General features: G+C 41.0%; 1 protein-coding gene across 2 annotated transcripts; it reads left to right on the top strand.

Annotated features, from left to right (window-relative positions):
- The first annotated feature begins 1364 nt into the window (after positions 1-1364).
- On the top strand, positions 1365-15281 carry atcayb (ATCAY kinesin light chain interacting caytaxin b). 2 transcript variants are annotated; one of them, XM_005729125.2, is made up of 14 exons: positions 1365-1597; positions 1862-2047; positions 5227-5333; positions 6519-6568; positions 6667-6894; positions 8415-8573; positions 8767-8869; positions 10565-10696; positions 10865-10951; positions 11189-11287; positions 13048-13083; positions 13168-13215; positions 13567-13613; positions 14621-15281. In XM_005729125.2, exons 3-13 carry the CDS (start codon positions 5257-5259, stop codon positions 13604-13606), a joined length of 1059 nt encoding a protein of 352 aa, XP_005729182.1. In that variant the 5' UTR covers positions 1365-1597; positions 1862-2047; positions 5227-5256; the 3' UTR covers positions 13607-13613; positions 14621-15281. The 2 variants fall into 2 exon arrangements, with proteins under 2 accessions (XP_005729182.1, XP_005729183.1); XM_005729126.1 differs by lacking the exon at positions 1365-1597 and adding an exon at positions 1655-1739.
- The last annotated feature ends 2045 nt before the right edge of the window (positions 15282-17326 follow it).

The following is a 17326-nucleotide window of genomic DNA, read 5'->3' on the forward strand; positions in this document are numbered from 1 at the left end:
TGGACAGGTCGCCAGTCTGTCGCCGGACGAACACACAGAGACAGATAACCATTTGCGCTCACATTCACTCCCACATTCATACCAACGGGCAATTTAATCAGTTAACCTATCCCCACAAACTGCATGTCTTTGGACGGTGGGAGGAAGGAGTACCCGGAGGGAACCCACGCAAACACCACACAGAAAGACCCCGGCCTGATGGTAGAATTGAACTTCTTGCCGTTATATATTTTATCTTATACCTCACCTTTTATTTAATGATTTTTTCTATTTATTATTGCCTTTCATCTCTTTGCTGCTGAAGCACTTAAAATGTTCCTGCTAGTAAAGATTCATCTCTCAGGAACAGTCACTTCCTACAGCACTGCAAATTAAGCATAAAATGATGGGTTCTGTATAATAAGTAAAATATTAACTCCTTCAGGGCAAAACTAACAGTCTTGTTAGTAATAGTATTGCACATCATGTTAATGTAGCCTGATCAAACCTTTGGCTCCTTATTCCAGACTGCTAGAATGAAAGTAACAGATGTTTGCTTTCTCCAGGAAGCAGAGCTGTATTTTTGTGGCACATGTCACAGGATTAAATTTCTTATTTCTAAATTAGGGTGCTGAATATGCTAGCCTTACAAACTGTAATACAGCGCAGCCCAACTCTTATTTTACACTGATGAGTTTGACTTGTGGAGCACTCTCACGCCATCTGCTGGCAAATGGACAAAAATGAAAAAATAAAGAAGAAGAGCACGACATAGATTATGTCGTGCTGTTAAAAAAAATAAATAAATAACTGAGTTCAAGTAACTAAAAAACTAAACTAAATCGTTACAAAAGCATGCTTTTTGTTGAGGAAAATAATGCAAAATATCAACATGTGATATTTTGTCACCTTATTAACTATTAAAAGGAATTAATAACAACATTAGAAGCCATAAAAAAGCTACAGATGATTTTCTGTGAAATAAAGTAGAAACGAAATAGAATCCTAATTCCAGTAAACATCAACAAAATAAGTGATTTCTTACAGAGATAAAACTGTTGCTTAATGCAAAATTTGCATCTGCTAAGCGCTTATTGTATAAATCAGGCATATTTCAGTGCTGTGCAGTGAAATGTTGTTAATATAAAGTGTAAAAACACCTGAATTTAATTTTTCTGCCTGAGCTGAAGAGCTGGAAGTTGTGCTTGCTCCCTTTGGGTATTGAGGGCAATGCCGGAGGGATGCCACTCCGTGTGCGGTGACACTGCGGAGAGCTGTGTGCAGCTGTGAGGACCGCAGGAGAAGTAGGGAGGAAGGTGAATTAGAGTCAGAGCCAGCAAGCAGGAGAAAAGGAGGGGAATCTGTGTGAAGGAGGGGCTTCATCGAGGGAGAGAGAGGTTATAAGAGATGGTGGGGGAAAAAACGAGAGAGCGAGAGACTGTGCGCGTAATGGGTGAAGATGCTGTTGCCAGGGAACAGCGCTGAAATAGAAACATCTATTTTTTTCCTGCTCTCCGGAGGAAACAAACTCCGTCAGTGATGGAGAATCCAGAATGGACTGAATGTGAGGGAAACAGGTGATCCTGACTCCGAGTGGCCTGACAGAATCAAAGAGAAGGTAGGCAGTTGTTATTACGTAACCATCATAACACTGTTCCCATACGGCTGACATCATCGCAGCAGGATTAAAGCCTGGGGTGGGGGCATTAGAGTTGGTGGAGGGAGGAGGAGGAGAGTGATCATCATGAAACATGCTAAAGGTACACGGTCAGGATTATTGTTATTTAGATCAGAAAGCAGCACAGTGAGGACGCTGGGAAGGTGAGAGCGGGATGTTTCTGCTGCACGGTGACAGACTCTCCTCTCATTCGCCTCTCTACAGGAGGACACAGTTACTGCCTCAGCCTCCATTAACAGCAGGGGTAAAAAACAAGAATTATCCAGCAGCCCAGGCCCTCAGCACACACCTGCAGATGTAATCAGCGATGATCCACACTCAGCAGCTTTAAGGAAGGGGGACCATCTGAAAGGGAAGCAGGGACGCAGAAAGCCTTTGTAATTACAGTATGTGAGTATCCTGCTTTTAAACCATGGTTTTCTCCGCTTTCCGCTCTCATAAAGAGCTCTTCTTCTGAACAGATTCTACTGATGGGAGGCCCAGAGGGCAGAACATCAAACGTGACATTCAGTGCTTTGTTTCGTTCTGTGACTGCACGCAATTAATCACTGAGACGGTTTTAGTTTTTCTGCTAATTGAGGACTGGCAGTCGTGACACAATAGCTTCTTTGCACACATTTAAAGGCCACGCAAACACAAATTTTCTTTGTCAGCTTCTCAATAAGAGTGATACAGTAAGACCCAAGATTATTCTTTTTATTATTAGTTTGTTTATTCTGAAGTGGAGCGGGCTCAAAAAAGGAAAAAGGGAAATGTTTAGATCACAGTGGGATGACAGTCGTGGGAGCCGCTGGTTTTCTGTGAACACAAGCTGATCTGATCAAACTGCAACTACACAGTCAGGATGAAGCAGATTTCAGGTGTCACACTCTTCAAACAGATCATATTTTGACTTTGTTTTCAGTGTTGTCAGAGATATTAAGAGATGTTGAAAAGATGAGAAGTTTTTAGGCTTTTGACATCATTCTCTTCAGGCTGTACATGACCACCTCTCTGTCGCCTTTCATCTTCAACTGTTCTATTAATGCTTATCTTTGAGTAAATGATTTCATAACAGAGACGAGCGAAAACTACCTCTCCGCTTCACTTGATCCCACCTGTTGTGTATCAAAGACAGAGTACTTGTCAGAAAAAAGTATGTGGTAACATTTATGCAAGTGTTGCGCCTGTTTCAGGTCTCAGGTTTGCCAAGCGCAACAGCATCAATAGTTCACGAGACAGCGTTTGGGAAATGAGGACAGGCCTGCCATCTGGACATAAATCCCCACCAAACACGTGCCGCTGCAACATTACTTTGTGTCCATCAATCAGCAGTTCACTGTGCATGCAGCTGAGCCTTTGAAAGAGACATGCGCACCACAATAAACCACATGCAGTCATCGTGTGAGATCAGAGGAAGGCAACTTGAAATGTAATTTAAGCAGAAAGGTCTCAGTTAAAATGGCATTTAAGGATCTGCACCAAACACTGCAACTTTCTTATCAGGCAATGCAGTGCAAATACCTCTTTTCTCCATCATTTAGAATCGATTTACAATACAGCTGTACTGGGAACATGTAGCTGGAGGACCTGCACCTTTTAGCCCACATTTGCTGTTTTTTTATTCCACACATCAGTGCCAACCCAGTGGACAAATGGATCACAGTAAAGTCTGCGTCTGTAGCCTGAGGAACTCTGGCTAGGAGAGTGACATAGGGAGACACAAGACTTACACATGATGTTTACTTTGTGCATGACTAATCCCTAATGGTCAGGCTGCTATAAATAAAACACTGTGAACCTTTACATCAAATACCAAATATAGAGCATGATGTCATGGAGGGAGATATCTGCTTTGATTCTATATAATATGGAAGCTTAGATCATGATCTGCTTTACAGAAGCAAGTGCTTGTTGTGCCCTGAAGATCTGTATTGTATGAGAAACTGTTTATGTCACCCTCCCCCAGGGATCATGGGGAAGGAAACCCACTGGGACTTGGTTATGTCAAACTATCATTTCTGTGATTTAACAACAGAACACATAGGGCTAAATTGTTCTTGGGTTCAGATTTTGTTCTTAAATACAGTCTGCCCGACACAAACAAGACAACGCATCTACTCTGCTTTCCCGATCGTCCAATTCCAGTCTCTAATTCCTCTGAGTCCATTGCTTCACCTGTTTATGATATACTCAACTACTTTAGTGCAACAGCTACATAATGAAGTTCATTTTATTTAACAGAGAGAAGCTGACAGAATCAGAGGTGGGTGACATATCCAAATTTTTGTGTCACCTCCAAGGGTCAAGCTCCAGACATGACACATTTCCCATGATGCAACTAGAGACAATACTGTGCATACTGTGACTTTTAATGCATCCTCTGTCAAGATGATCCCACACCGCTGCAGTGAAGTTGAGGTCTAGGCTCTGGTAGTGCTCCATTGTGTGTTTTGTTCTATTCAAGTGCACTTTGCAGCATTTACAGTGTGTTTGGGATCAGTGTCATGCTGAAAAAAACGATATTGTTTCCAATCTGACATTTTTCACATGGTCTTGCATGCTGGATCAAAATCTGATGGTTCTTTTCTGCATATATGTTTCCATCAATTTCAACATAATTCCCAACACCACCGACTGAAATTCAGTTCCAACCATGTTTTACAGACGACTATAAACACTCTTATATTGCTCCCCTGACCATAGACATGCATCCCTCCATAAGACCTGTTTATGGATGGTTTTCAGTCTAGTTCTTGTGTAATTTGGCACACACCAGCCTTTTGTCCCTGCTTCCCTTTCTTAAGAATAGTTTTGTGTCGCCACCCTTCTACTGAGGTCATTTCTGAGGAGATGTCAGTGAGGAGAAGAGAGATACATCAACTTAGAGGCCAGATGCATCTCTCATATTCTGTGCCACATCTTCTCTGTTTTGTTTTGTTTTGTTTTTCCATTTTATAAGAACATGACTTTCAGATGCTGTTCATCTGCAGTAGATAGATTTTAGGTCTGCTACTATGTAGAGTTTTCAGCTAAGAGCTTTTGGGGAAACACCTTGTTGCTGCAAAAATGTTATTTTATGTCTGTCACATGGTGTTATCTGTGGTATTTTTCACAGATTCAACCAAAGAAACAGGAACAAATAATGTGTTTCACAACAGGCTGCTAGTAACAAAGTGCCTAAAGATATCATTTAAAACAGGTTCTTCCCCAGATTTTCTGTTAAGTGAAGATACAACACTGGTTCATCCCTTCAGTTAGGTGTCTTTTTTAATGCCCGAATGATTGACAGGTCAGGTTAAACGTTTAAGCAAACAAAGAGATAAACAAACTCCTTGGTAGTGGCTTAAAACTTTTTTATGTTAAATCCTGATCATAAAGCAGCCACGCTCATCTATCTCCACTTTCAGTTTGTAATAAAGACAAGTATAAGAAGCCAGAAAAAGACATCATTCAGGTTGTGTAATTTGGGTGGAGTGTCTACTTTAATAAGGCTGCAACGACTGAATGTTTTAGCAGTGTGTTAAACCATTCGGTGAACTTCCTGGTGAACGGCTCAATGAATTCTTTTGTTTGTTTGCCTATTACAGCGAGCTGAAGCCCATCCTTGCTGTCAGAGGATGGGTACAGCGGAAGCCACTTTACGCATGGACAGCATGGAGGTTAAGGACGAGTGGCAGGATGAAGACTTCCCCAGGTACGAGGCAGAGAAACAAACAGTCTGTGTTTGTGCGTGCAGTTTGTCTGATTTGTGCAGAAGCTTTTTCAAAGAGATCAAGCTTCGATGGAAAGTCTGTCACATGTTGTGTGAGTGCGCGGAGGGCCGAAAGGAAGCAGGTGTGTACTTTCCATGATGTAGTCATCAGGTGTTATGTGATGAGGCTGTAGCAAGTCAGCGAACAAAATAGCAACCAGCAGATGGAAAAAGAGGAGCAGTCAAATACCTCGCAGTGTCCAAGCTATGGGAGACTAGCCACTCGCTCTACTGCTGGCCAAAATCTTTCTTTGACAGCAGGGGAAATATGCTTTTAGAAGCTGATCAGAGAAACCTTCATTATCTTCCAAAAACATCCACACACAGTACATGCAGCAAAGTCCTGTGACTGTCTGAAAAATGCTTTTGTGTCAGAATCACTAATGCGTGTGTTTAATGCATTTAACAAGGCTAAAAATATCTCAGGATGACTTCACATGAATTATGGTGGTGGAATATTAGGTAAGAGAAGTGGAATATTGTGATTCATCTGGGGGGATTTCAGACCTGGAGGTCTGTGTTAGAAGCAAATTATTTAACACTGAAAATTGTTTTTCTCTTCCCTACTGCTTAATTCGCTCTTGAATACTTGTCGGTGCGGTCTTAACCTTGCTTCTACATAGCTACTGACAATTTAATAACAGCAATTATCCAGCAGCTCCATCAGTCCATACTTGTGGTGTTTCAGGGTGTGTTTGTCTGTGTATGCAAGTCTCTGTTATTGCCTGTCTGCATATGTGTGTGCACTCTAATCTAGCCTGCTCAGTCCCTCACCGAGGTTTCAGCTGTCCTGTTATAAAATCAGAGGGGAGTTGGTAATTGCTGGTGTTGCTTTCTCAAACGACAGGGTGAAATATATTTAAATCGGGTTTCGCATCGCAGCCTCTCTAAAAACAAAGGGCAAAGAGCAAAATGCTGAGACTGACTGTTAGTACTTCATGGTTTTTTAGTGGTTTTCATCATCGCAGATTATTTAGTTTAACAGTTGTGCTTATAATATACAATTATATAACAGCCAAAACAATCATTACTTGGCAGCAGGAAGACATTAAGCCAGATATAATTCTTATGTATGTACAATTATTTCCAATTTAACTGTTTATTTATGCTGCGTTCGTTTCCCTGCAGGCCACTGCCAGAGGATGGAGATGCATGTGGCCTCTCTGACAGCAGGACCAGTAAGTGGACTAAATAGACACCATTATATTTTTTATAGAGACACACTCATGTTTATACGTATAAGGTGTATCCATACTTTCATAACATTTTGTCTTAGATCCTCCCACCACTCTGAATGTCGGCGAATCCATGACCCAACGTAAGCGTCGCACGCTGGTCGCCCCCGACATGAACCTGTCTCTGGATCAGAGCGAGGGGTCGGTGCTCTCTGATGACTTCCTGGAAACGCCCGACGACCTGGACATCAATGTTGATGACATCGAGACTCCAGATGAGACTGACTCACTGGAGTTCATCAACAACGGCAACGAGCTAGAGTGGGAAGGTACATGCATGTTCAAATTTAGCATCCAAAAACTTCTATGGGGGAAATTATTAGAACACATAATGAGGACAAATCGACAAACTGTACATAATCTTTCTGTAATGATATAGTTTTATATGGTAGTTGTAATAAACCAGAACAAATGTAGAATAGAGGCACATTTATTTCCGCAAGCTAAAAACAACACAATAACTATTAAACACACACAGTATAACAATGAAAACAATGACACACACTCTAAAAAAGAGGGAATGCTGAGTACTGTCACAAAAGACAAAGCATAACAATAAAAGATGATATTACATCGTACTATGTGTTGATTTAAACAAAGGAGAAAAGCCGAAGAGAGTTAAAATTAGCCTTAACACCAATTTAAGGCTGGTGGCTCTAACATTATCAATCCCAACTCCTGTGTTGCTCTGGAGCTCTAGCAGTTTTACAGTCTAGTGAGGGGTTACATTTGATCCTTCAGGTCCCAGGTATAAGGGAGGCTTTCGTGTCTGTGCAGTACATGAATGTAAGCACAGTCAGTGATCAGCTCAGGTCCAGATGTTACAGCTTTTTCTAAGCAGTAGTAGCTTTTCGTTCCCCTCTGCAGGGGCTTTTGTTAGGAGCCCTTTGGTGTATCCTTTGCTGCTTCTCATTCTTCACATCTCTTTTAGTCATTTTTCCTCTGGATTTTCTTGTTCTAAATCTGTGCTTCCAGCTTTGATGGATCGTGCTGGTTTAAAACAAATAGCTGCTGGGTCTGTGTATCCTTTTGGGATGAGTTTTTACCCAGCTGAGCAGGTTTTTTTGTTTGTTTATTAAATTTTAGCAACGCAAGAAGGTCACATCCAAGGGGAGCAGATATTTTGCTCTCTGGTAACATATTTTTGATCGTGTGCTTGAGCCATGCAGTGAAATCAGCGCTTATTCTATGCTCCATTTAAAGGCGTTGTCTCTGTCAGTCATGTTGAGTAGTTGTATTGTGCGTTGTTGTTGGTGTGGCCTCTGAGCTGTCTGAACAAGCCAATACCACATATTTAGTATAAAGGTGAGCTGAAGAGTAAGCCTGCATTGTAAATGAGGTGGAAAAATTCAGGATTTCATGATATTTAATTTTACAAAGAAGGGAACATTTGAATTGCACCAGGTTATGTGCAGTAACTTTAGCAATATTGTTGTTTACATTGACAAATATGGTCCTTTTTTGCCTCTGAGGTGGAGCAGGTCAGCTACTAATTGGAAGGATGGTGGTTTGAGGCAATTCCAGTCAGCCAAAGTATCCTCAGGCAAGATGCTGAACCCCCAAGTTGTTATTTGAATGTTAGATAGAAACATTTAGAAGAAGAAAAAGGTGCTTGTATGAATTAGACATGTTGTAAAAAGAGCTTAGAGTACATTTTACGTTTGTATGCTAAATGTCATCATAAATCGTAATTTATAGCTTTGAAAAGGTTCATTTCCCTTTGCCAGCTCTGCTCATGTTGGCTACATGTGTTGTGAGCAGCTGCTTTCTGGTGTCACCTTGTTTTCAGACGACACACCTGTGGCTACTGCTAAGCGCCTCCCAGGTGAGAGCGAAGAGGAGAGAGACTCGTCAGGTCGTCTGTGGCGAACAGTGATCATTGGCGACCAGGAGCAACGGATCGATATGCAGGTCATCAGGCCGTACCTGAGAGTGGTCACACATGGAGGTTAGTTAGACTGTTTCCCCAAATGGATTCCTTAGGATGGTTATGCTATTATAAATCTTATCGGCCCACTTCCTGGTATTAAATGTAAAACGTAGGTGAAATGTAAAAGAGTACAGACACATTTACATGTCCTACCTGCCACGTGATAATTTGCCACTACGAATGGAGCAACTGCATCTCTCTCTTCTGTCAGGATATTACGGGGAAGGTCTGAATGCCATCATCGTGTTTGCAGCCTGCTACCTTCCTGACAGCAGCTGTGACGACTACACGTACATCATGGAAAATCTCTTCCTGTAAGATCCTTTCTTTGTTATCACATGGCGACAACCTTACTTCCTTCTTATCTCACTCTACAATCCATTAAACGTTTCCAATGTAAAAAGTCTCCTATCCAATGAGGATGTAAAATAATGAATCAAATAATTCTTAAAATTAGAGTGGACCTGTTATGGGTTTTTTTTAATGTTATTTAAATCCATACTGTTGTAATGGGAGAGCTTATATTAAAGTTTGAGATAGTGATCCCTGATTTCAGACTGCTCAAAATAGTCAGTTCTAAACGGCTTGTTCTACTCTTGGCGCTGTGTGATGTCAGTAAGAGAGGATATCCTGATATGGTCATCGCAGTCACGCTGCTCTGGCTTTGAGCATGGAAGCCCCGCCCCTTGACCTTAAAGGGAGCTAAAACAGTTTGTTTCTGATGAAGAAAAAAACCAGACGTCATGTTGAGATCTTGAGCCAGTAAAGTCCCTGAAATCTGTGCCATTATTTCTAATAGCCAGCAGGTGGCACTCCTGAGTTCAGATTCTAGAGCAGAATCCTCTGCTCCTATGACCTCAGTAAATGCCTCCAGTACTGTGCATGAGTTTTGAGTCACCCCTTTCTTCTTCTTTTTTCTCCTCCTGTCTTTTTGCAGCAGTGTAGAAGTCAGAATTGTTGTCTGAAGGCCATAAAATGACAAACAGATTTACTTTCACAAGTGGAGCATTACTAGGCATTATTGGCCTGAGATGTTCTAAGAGAGGTAGAGACCTGACCTGACACACAAAGACAAACAGGACAACACAGACACAAGCATGCATTCCCACCCTCATGCACAGGTATAAAAACACTCACACACACACCCAACATGGAGACACAGAAATGGACGCCGTACACATACTCACACTCCCCATACACTCCCAGGTCCTGGAACCAACAACCCGTAGAAGGGCAATCAGCCCACAGACCCAGGAGATGGTCTCCTTCACTCTGGGATGGAGACAAGTAGACTTCCCTGGCCTCCGCAGCAGCAGAGCAGCCCAACAGCCTCATAACCCTAACCCAGACCCTGACCAGACAGCCAGCTCTTCCAGCCCTGGATGGCGAACAGAGAACGGGAGTGTGTGTGCTTCACTCCGCCCGAACTATACCCACCCCAGCATTCAGGCAACTACCAGACTACATAAGCCAATAAAAACCCAGGTTAAGAGTTAGCTAAAGAGGCCCCTCGTTCCACCAATACACCCAAGCCCCCCAGGTCCAGCCAAAACCCCCGCCCAGAGGTACCCCAAGTCCCCAAGCCTGCCCCAGACCCACCCAGGAGTAACTACCAGACCGGTAACATTTGTTTGCCAGCACAGACTACCCAGCAGCGCCACACACAGACACCAGAAAACACCCCCATTAAAAAGGGGTGTTAAAGTATGATATGGATCAGGGAAGACCGTGGGCAACATGTTTGGCTTCAAAACATGAAATGGTGATGCCAAAAATACTCAGCCTAAAGCTTCAAAACAGGGCCTCACTAATCAAAGTGTAACATCCTGCAGGTACAGTTTATGAGATGAACTAGAGCTGGAAGTGAGTTTAATGGATCCCCCTTTAAATGAAAGATCATTTTATCTCCACAAATAAAATATCAGAACTCTTTTTCATCATAAATCAAATGAGGGGATTTTATGTGCTATTTTCATGTACAATTATAGGTTGTTCATGTCTGTTCTCAGGTATGTTGTGAGCAGCCTGGAGCTGCTGGTAGCAGAGGATTACATGATTGTTTACCTGAATGGAGCAACTCCTCGCAGAAAGATGCCTGGCATCAGCTGGCTGAAGAGATGCTACCAGATGATAGACAGAAAGTAAGATGAAAAATGTCAAAATAACTCGGAAAACAATTTGGGAAATTAGAAGATAGTGAAGCTGAAGATGTTCTTGATGCTAGAGATGAAGATAACCAATATACATGGGATTTCATGCAGTTAAAAGTTATAATGGGGATTGTAATAAACTCTGTTTGTTTCCTGTAGACTGAGGAAGAATCTAAAGTGTCTCATCATCGCTCACCCAACATGGTTCATCCGCACTGTCCTGGCCATCTCAAGACCCTTCATTAGGTATATTTATGACACATTTGGCCGTGAAAGCTTGTCTCTTAACAAATCTAAAAACAAAAGAGAGAGAGGGGAAAATAGGTTGGAGAAGTTGTCACATCGCTACACTGAAAACATTAAAAAGAGAAAAGTGTTGCTGTTTCATAATCAGAGTACGTATGTTGTGCTACGTGGCTGAATGCACATATATTTTAGGATTAATTTGTGACAGTAACCCAATGTTGTTTATATTTTTTGAAGTGTGAAGTTCATGGATAAGATCCGTTACGTTCACACCCTGAAGGAACTCGGTCAGATTATCCCCATGGAGCACGTGCAGATTCCTGAATGTGTGCTGCAGTAAGTACTCTCAGCCACCAAGGGTCCCTGTTGAGATGCTTCAAGTGTCTTTCATAGCTTATACTCTGCTTTGCAAGCTTACAGCAATATAGTCAGCTCCATAAGTATTTACTACTGAATGCAAGACTCAACTCCAGGTCTGTTATCTGCTTAATTTGTTATGGAATAAAGAGGGAAGAGGTCACGAAACTGTTGTTAGTCTATCGTTCAGTCACCACTGACTCTCTGACAATTAGGGAATATATAAAAATAGTTTTTATTCCTAATCTATTTTTGCAATACTTTTGTTTAATTCCTTGAATTAAAGTTGAAAGTCTGCACTTTGGTCACATCATTAATGTTTTTTTGTGATATGATGTCCAGAGGCAAAATTACAAAACATGCATCGTTGTCCAAATCCTGACATCTTGAAAGAATTCAAACAGTCCAACAGTGTTTATGGATAACTAAGACTGATGTACAGTTTTTCACATTTGTTTAAATGTCTGCTTCTCACTGTTTACTTAGATGGACTTGTGCAGACGAAACAGCAGGTGATTAAAATAATATTAATATTTAAAAAACACTTTATATATGTAGCAAAGTTACAACGTGCCTCACAGAAAGAAATTAAAAACATATAAGAAATCCAACATGAGCTTTACAACTCTGAGTAGGCATTCACTTTTTATTTTTTTTGTTTATTATGGCAAACTGTGCAAGAGTGCTCAAAACTGAATTATGGCAGACAGTAATGGTCCAGTGAGTATTCACACTGATTTTAAAACAAATTCAAAAGATGATTGAGGCTTTGGAAGAACTGCAGTGCATAGTTAAACAGAAGAAACAGAGCCAACATCAGACAAACTTTTCCACTGTCGTGTGCAAAAGAAAGTCTCTGTGGAATCTGTGGAAAACCAAGTGCACCTTTACTGCTTCCATAGAAATTAATACATGCTGCTAATCAAATGTTAACACAACCCCACAATCTTCCCATGCAATGCTTAGAGAAACTGCAAAAAATCCAAGAGTTACATATCGGACTCTCAAGGCTTTGGTTAGCATGTTAAATTTTACCTTTCATGACAACACAAATAGAAAACGATTAAATAAGTGTTGCTTGTTTGGAAGGATTCCAGGGGAAAGTTTCGGACAGATTAGACCAAATGACCGTAATACACAGCACCACATTTCAATAAAATCAAACACCACAAATCAACTGTCAAGCATGGTGGTGGAGGTGTGATGATTTGGGTATTTTGCACCTTGTAGCCATTAAGTCAGCTCTGTATACCAAAATATTCTAGAGTCAAATGTGAGGCCATCTGTCTGACTGCGAAAGCTTGGCCGAAACTGTGTCATGCAGGAGGACAGCGATCCCAAGCACAGCAGCAAATCTTCAACACGATGGATGAAAGAGTCCAGACCTCAACCTGATAAAATGCTGTGGAAGGACCATAAGAGAGCTGTCCATACACAAATGCCTTTAAACCTCAATGACATGAAGCAACACTATAAAGATGAAATTCCGCTTCAATTATGTGGGAGAATGATAAAGTCATACAGAAAATGATTCGCTTAAGTTATTGCTCTTAAAAGTGCTTCTACAAGTGACTGAATTTTATCTCAGGACTGCAGATTCCTTCAAAAACCTTCTCTTTAACATGTCTCTGCATATGAGCTGCATCAACACAGAGCGATGAACTTTTAACTTCAGCACCGGTGAGAAGGATGTTACAGAACTCCTCATCATTCTGCATTTCTATCCCCTTTTCTTAAAGGTATGACGATGAGAAGATCAGAGCACAAAAGGAAAGGTGAGTCACATGTTTTTTTAAAATTTCTTTGTTTACACATGCTCATTTAAACATGCATGTTACTACTATGTGCCTCTCCCCCAGACTTGAGCAAGACCAGCAGCAGAGTAATTCAACACTCCCCAAAGAAAGGTGACCCAATTTTGTAGTACATACAGTCCTACAGCGCATGCAGCTACAATATGGAAAAGTACTCATATATTGTTGCACTTAAATCCCGTGGCTGCAAGAAGCCACTGATTTTATATTTCATCTGTTAGAGCAATAAAAATAAAACAACTTCCTCCATTGGCATGAAGAGCATATTATGTAAGAGGTTCACCAGCAAATTGATCAGTACGTTGCTTCTCTTTAATGTGATTGTGAATGCTTGAACTTCTGCAGACATATAGATTTGATTAAGCAACACAGCCTAACATGGTTTAGACGACCAGGCAACATATTTATATTTGTTTATCGTCAATTTTAATCTGTTATTTCCAGGCCGAAGTCAATGATAGCAGAGGTTGGCCGTGACATCTGACATTAAGGTAAGGGACTCATCCATCTGAGTGCCTCTACATCAACTCTTCAGGTTGGTTTGTAATGTCAGCCCACAGTAATTAATCTTCGACATACATGGAAATGTTCTTTTCTGCACATATCTGCTTACATGTGCTAAAGAGACACGATACAGTAAATCACATGCTGGATGATGGCCCGTCTTGGGCCCAAAGGATCAGCTTTCTGTTCAGTGGCTGTGGGATCCAAATTTTACTATGACACACTCGAAGATTTCCAATTCCTTGAAACTGTGCAGTCTCTGTGCAGTGCAAAAGACAACAATCATCCGCTTTATGCTGAGTTTGATGAGGTGTTGATCTAAAAATGCAAAAATCGCGCTTCAGTTTCCTTCCAGGTTTCCAATTCTTCTCTGAGAGTGCTGGACGCTGAACAGGAACATGTCATACACTGCTGACTGACTTCTGTCACTCACCCCGTCCAACTCATTTTCATCTTTGCCAAGTCATGTTTAACTTCTTTAAATTCCGACTGTGCATGGATCCAAGAAACGTTACTCAATCCTCAAACATCACCCCATGTTACATAAAGCACAGCTGCTTGTCTCTTCAGGCTTGCCTGCGTGCAACCAATCAATTCTATTTTTATTGGGCAAATTGATCTGCCCCACCGAGCCTGTCATTAACTGGGTGAAATGCCCACCACAGCCAGCCGGGATGGGTTAGGGCGGGTGAAGTGGATTATTTTAGAAACTGTCCCCGGCTGCTGACTGTTCCTATAGGCCCTCATATATCAAACGAGATGCCAGCCAGTGGACTGGCTGACATCTCGGGAATGGACACGGGGACTGTCCCCTAACTAAATGCCAGCACAGGAAGCAGGGGGGAAAAATGAATGGTCAAACCTGATATGTGTCAAGTAGTTTAGATTTACTGCCGCTCACTGACACACTGCCAATTTTAACAACTGCATTACATGAAACTTTGTGACTGACGGGATTAAAGTGAGACTTAAACTTTCTGTATTTGCCTTGCAGAGCTTTAAACTGAAGAGCCCGAGGGGGAATCGTAAAAACAGAAGCCCACAAGCTTCTCAGCTGGGATTATATCCCCTAAATGGATCTATTAGCCAGAGGACAATCATTCCTCAATATTCCTCTTGTTTCAAGTGACACGCTTGCTTCTAACAACTTAAGGTTCAGTTACACCAAAGCATCGCAGCTTAGTTAAATCAAAAACTGTCCTGCATGTCAAGTTGACCTTTACCTACAGCATGACTTTGCCTATGCGTGAATGAAAAGACTTGCCGGGAGCATTTTGTACATATTTGTAATATATTTTTGAGAAAAAAGTGTTTGCACACAGACGGTGTTGGTATTGTTTGGTTTATTGGCTATTTGCTGAAAAAAAGAAGTGCAATGATATCGCTCCTCCTAAATGTTTCTGATGCAAAAAGTGTGTTTTCAAGTTTTCCGGAGTTGAATATGCAGGTGGCATGCTTGTTTATATCCTTCCTGTCTTTGTTACATTTGTTAAGTTTCAAAAAGTAATTTTGCAAGATGGGAAGAAACATTGTTACAAATGAAAAGAATTCTATTTAATAAGAGAGTTAAAATGAATTGCTTAGTGTTATTTATGAAAACGTGCCATTTGCTGTTTGTAAAAAAAAAAAAAAATGTAATAAATGAGTGATCTAAAGTTTTGTCATGATTATTTGTCCCCCGCATTCAGCCTTAAGTCCTAAAACAGAAGCGAACAAAAGCACAGACTTGCTCATGTACGTTGCAGCTGATATTTTCATCCTTTTATTGCAGCTGCGTGTTTTCATCTTCCGTCCAGAATGTTTTTGGCAGTTGAGTTATTAACGGGGATAATCGTCAGTGGATGCTCGGTGGATGTCACCTGACCGTCCTGTGCTGCGTTTTATGGAGGTCTTAATGCCCTTGGAGTAACCCGTTTCTGTTTATGTACACAATACATAACCAATTAGAAACTGAACTTTGCCCTGCATTTTTTATTATATTTTAATCATGTTCTATTGTGTAAATTCAATCATTCAGATGTGAAAGAGAAACAGCTTGAGTTAAATTATGATGTTATATTTAATTATGTACTCTTAATTGTTATTTAGTTTTATAAGAATAATCCTGCCTTTTGAAATATGGATTTCATTCCATGAGATTGGAATAAAGAGACGCCTGACACACAAAGGCATGGAGCCATAACACATTTAGATTTTGTATTAATACTTGAAGCACCAGGAAACAGCCTGCCTCTGTCCAAAGTTCACCACCACCTCTAAAGCTGACTGAATAACACTGCTGTATGCAAACAAATCTATATTTGGAAAGAGTTTTTGACCACTGATTTTGGGATGAAACGATTTTCCAGATCCATGTTGTCCAGAAGGAGTTATGCAACATCCTCTGAAACCACCAAATAGCATTTTTTTATTTTATTTTGTACATCTTGAAACTACACAGGCATTGCAGATCTGGTTATTTACTAATGTTGTGCAACCAGACTAGCTGCTTGTCTCTGCTGAGTTAAACTAAAATATTTATTACAGCTCTACAGACATGCAGACAAGAATCTGCCTTTTTGTCTTCCGGTGTATAAGCCCTGGTAACGAGCGTATGGACATATATTTAAAAAGCCAAATTTAGACTGAGAGCAAAGGTAAGTCTGTCTTTTGATTCCAGGGTGGAAAACGTATGTGCACCACATGCTTCCCTGTGCTAGACCAGATGGTTTGATCCCCTATATGGAACAGATTTGTACTCTCCAGGTTCTTACGTGTACGTAACATTTTCTGTTTACTAACGCCAAACTACTACACAACATAAGACCTGTCAGTAACTTAGTGTGAGGCATCACTTTTCCACTGAGACTTTCCTGGCAAAAAGACCACGTGCTCCTGTATCTCCAGGTCAGAGTTCAACTCCTTCCTACACCAACAAAGAAAAGCGCAGTAGTAACATAGATTGCTCAAATACTGTGCAAACAAAATGAACGCGAGTTTATTCCGCACACATCCGGGAATGTGCGGCAATCTGAGTTGATAAGCAGCGGGCGCTTAACTTCAAAGAAATAGCCGTGGTTTATCACACCTGTAGCTCGAGACACTGTGGTCACATGGCTGGCTGCCATTTACTCCAACTAGTTGCATCAGAAATATTCGTGACGCAGCAGTCAGACACAGCCAGTTAAATATAGTGCTCCTGGTTTTCATTTACCCAGAGCTGTCTATGCATGGAAAATTCCCCCTTAAAATCACAAGTTCCACACTATGCTGTGATGCAGATTGTTTGGAATATATATATATATGTGTGTATATACATATACATATATATATATATGCACACAATATTACATTTTTAATGATTTTTACAGTCTACACCCTTGCTATATAGTTTCTTCCTTTATGAGAAATGTCCTCTGCATGTAAATCACAGTCTACTTTTAAATGGGAAAGCTTTTCAGTTTTTGCAAGAATACATCCCAAATTTTAGAACAAAACAAACAGCTTCCTGTTTGAGGCACTACATACGACCGTGGCACACACCTTAGTCTCATATTATTTTCTTTATCTTTTTAAGACGTGTATTGGGTGTGGGATTATTCGTGCATTAGATTGGCTGGTGTTCACTGACTCCTCAGAGCAGGTGCAAATTATGGGCTTTGCTTTCACGAAGCTGTGAGGCTCCCGAGTCCTGCCCCATCATTGGTGCCGTGGACTGTGA

Source organism: Pundamilia nyererei, unplaced genomic scaffold (genome assembly GCF_000239375.1).
Source record: "Pundamilia nyererei isolate P.nyererei 1_Seehausen unplaced genomic scaffold, PunNye1.0 scaffold00031, whole genome shotgun sequence".
Taxonomy (NCBI): Eukaryota; Metazoa; Chordata; class Actinopteri; order Cichliformes; family Cichlidae; genus Pundamilia; species Pundamilia nyererei.

Coding starts and splice junctions, on each gene's coding strand:
- atcayb (XM_005729125.2), top strand. CDS start 5,257: ATGGGTACAGCGGAAGCCACTTTACGCATGGACAGCATGGAGGTTAAG. Junction 5,334..6,518: donor CAGGATGAAGACTTCCCCAG/GTACGAGGCAGA, acceptor GTTTCCCTGCAG/GCCACTGCCAGAGGATGGAG. Junction 6,895..8,414: donor CAACGAGCTAGAGTGGGAAG/GTACATGCATGT, acceptor CCTTGTTTTCAG/ACGACACACCTGTGGCTACT.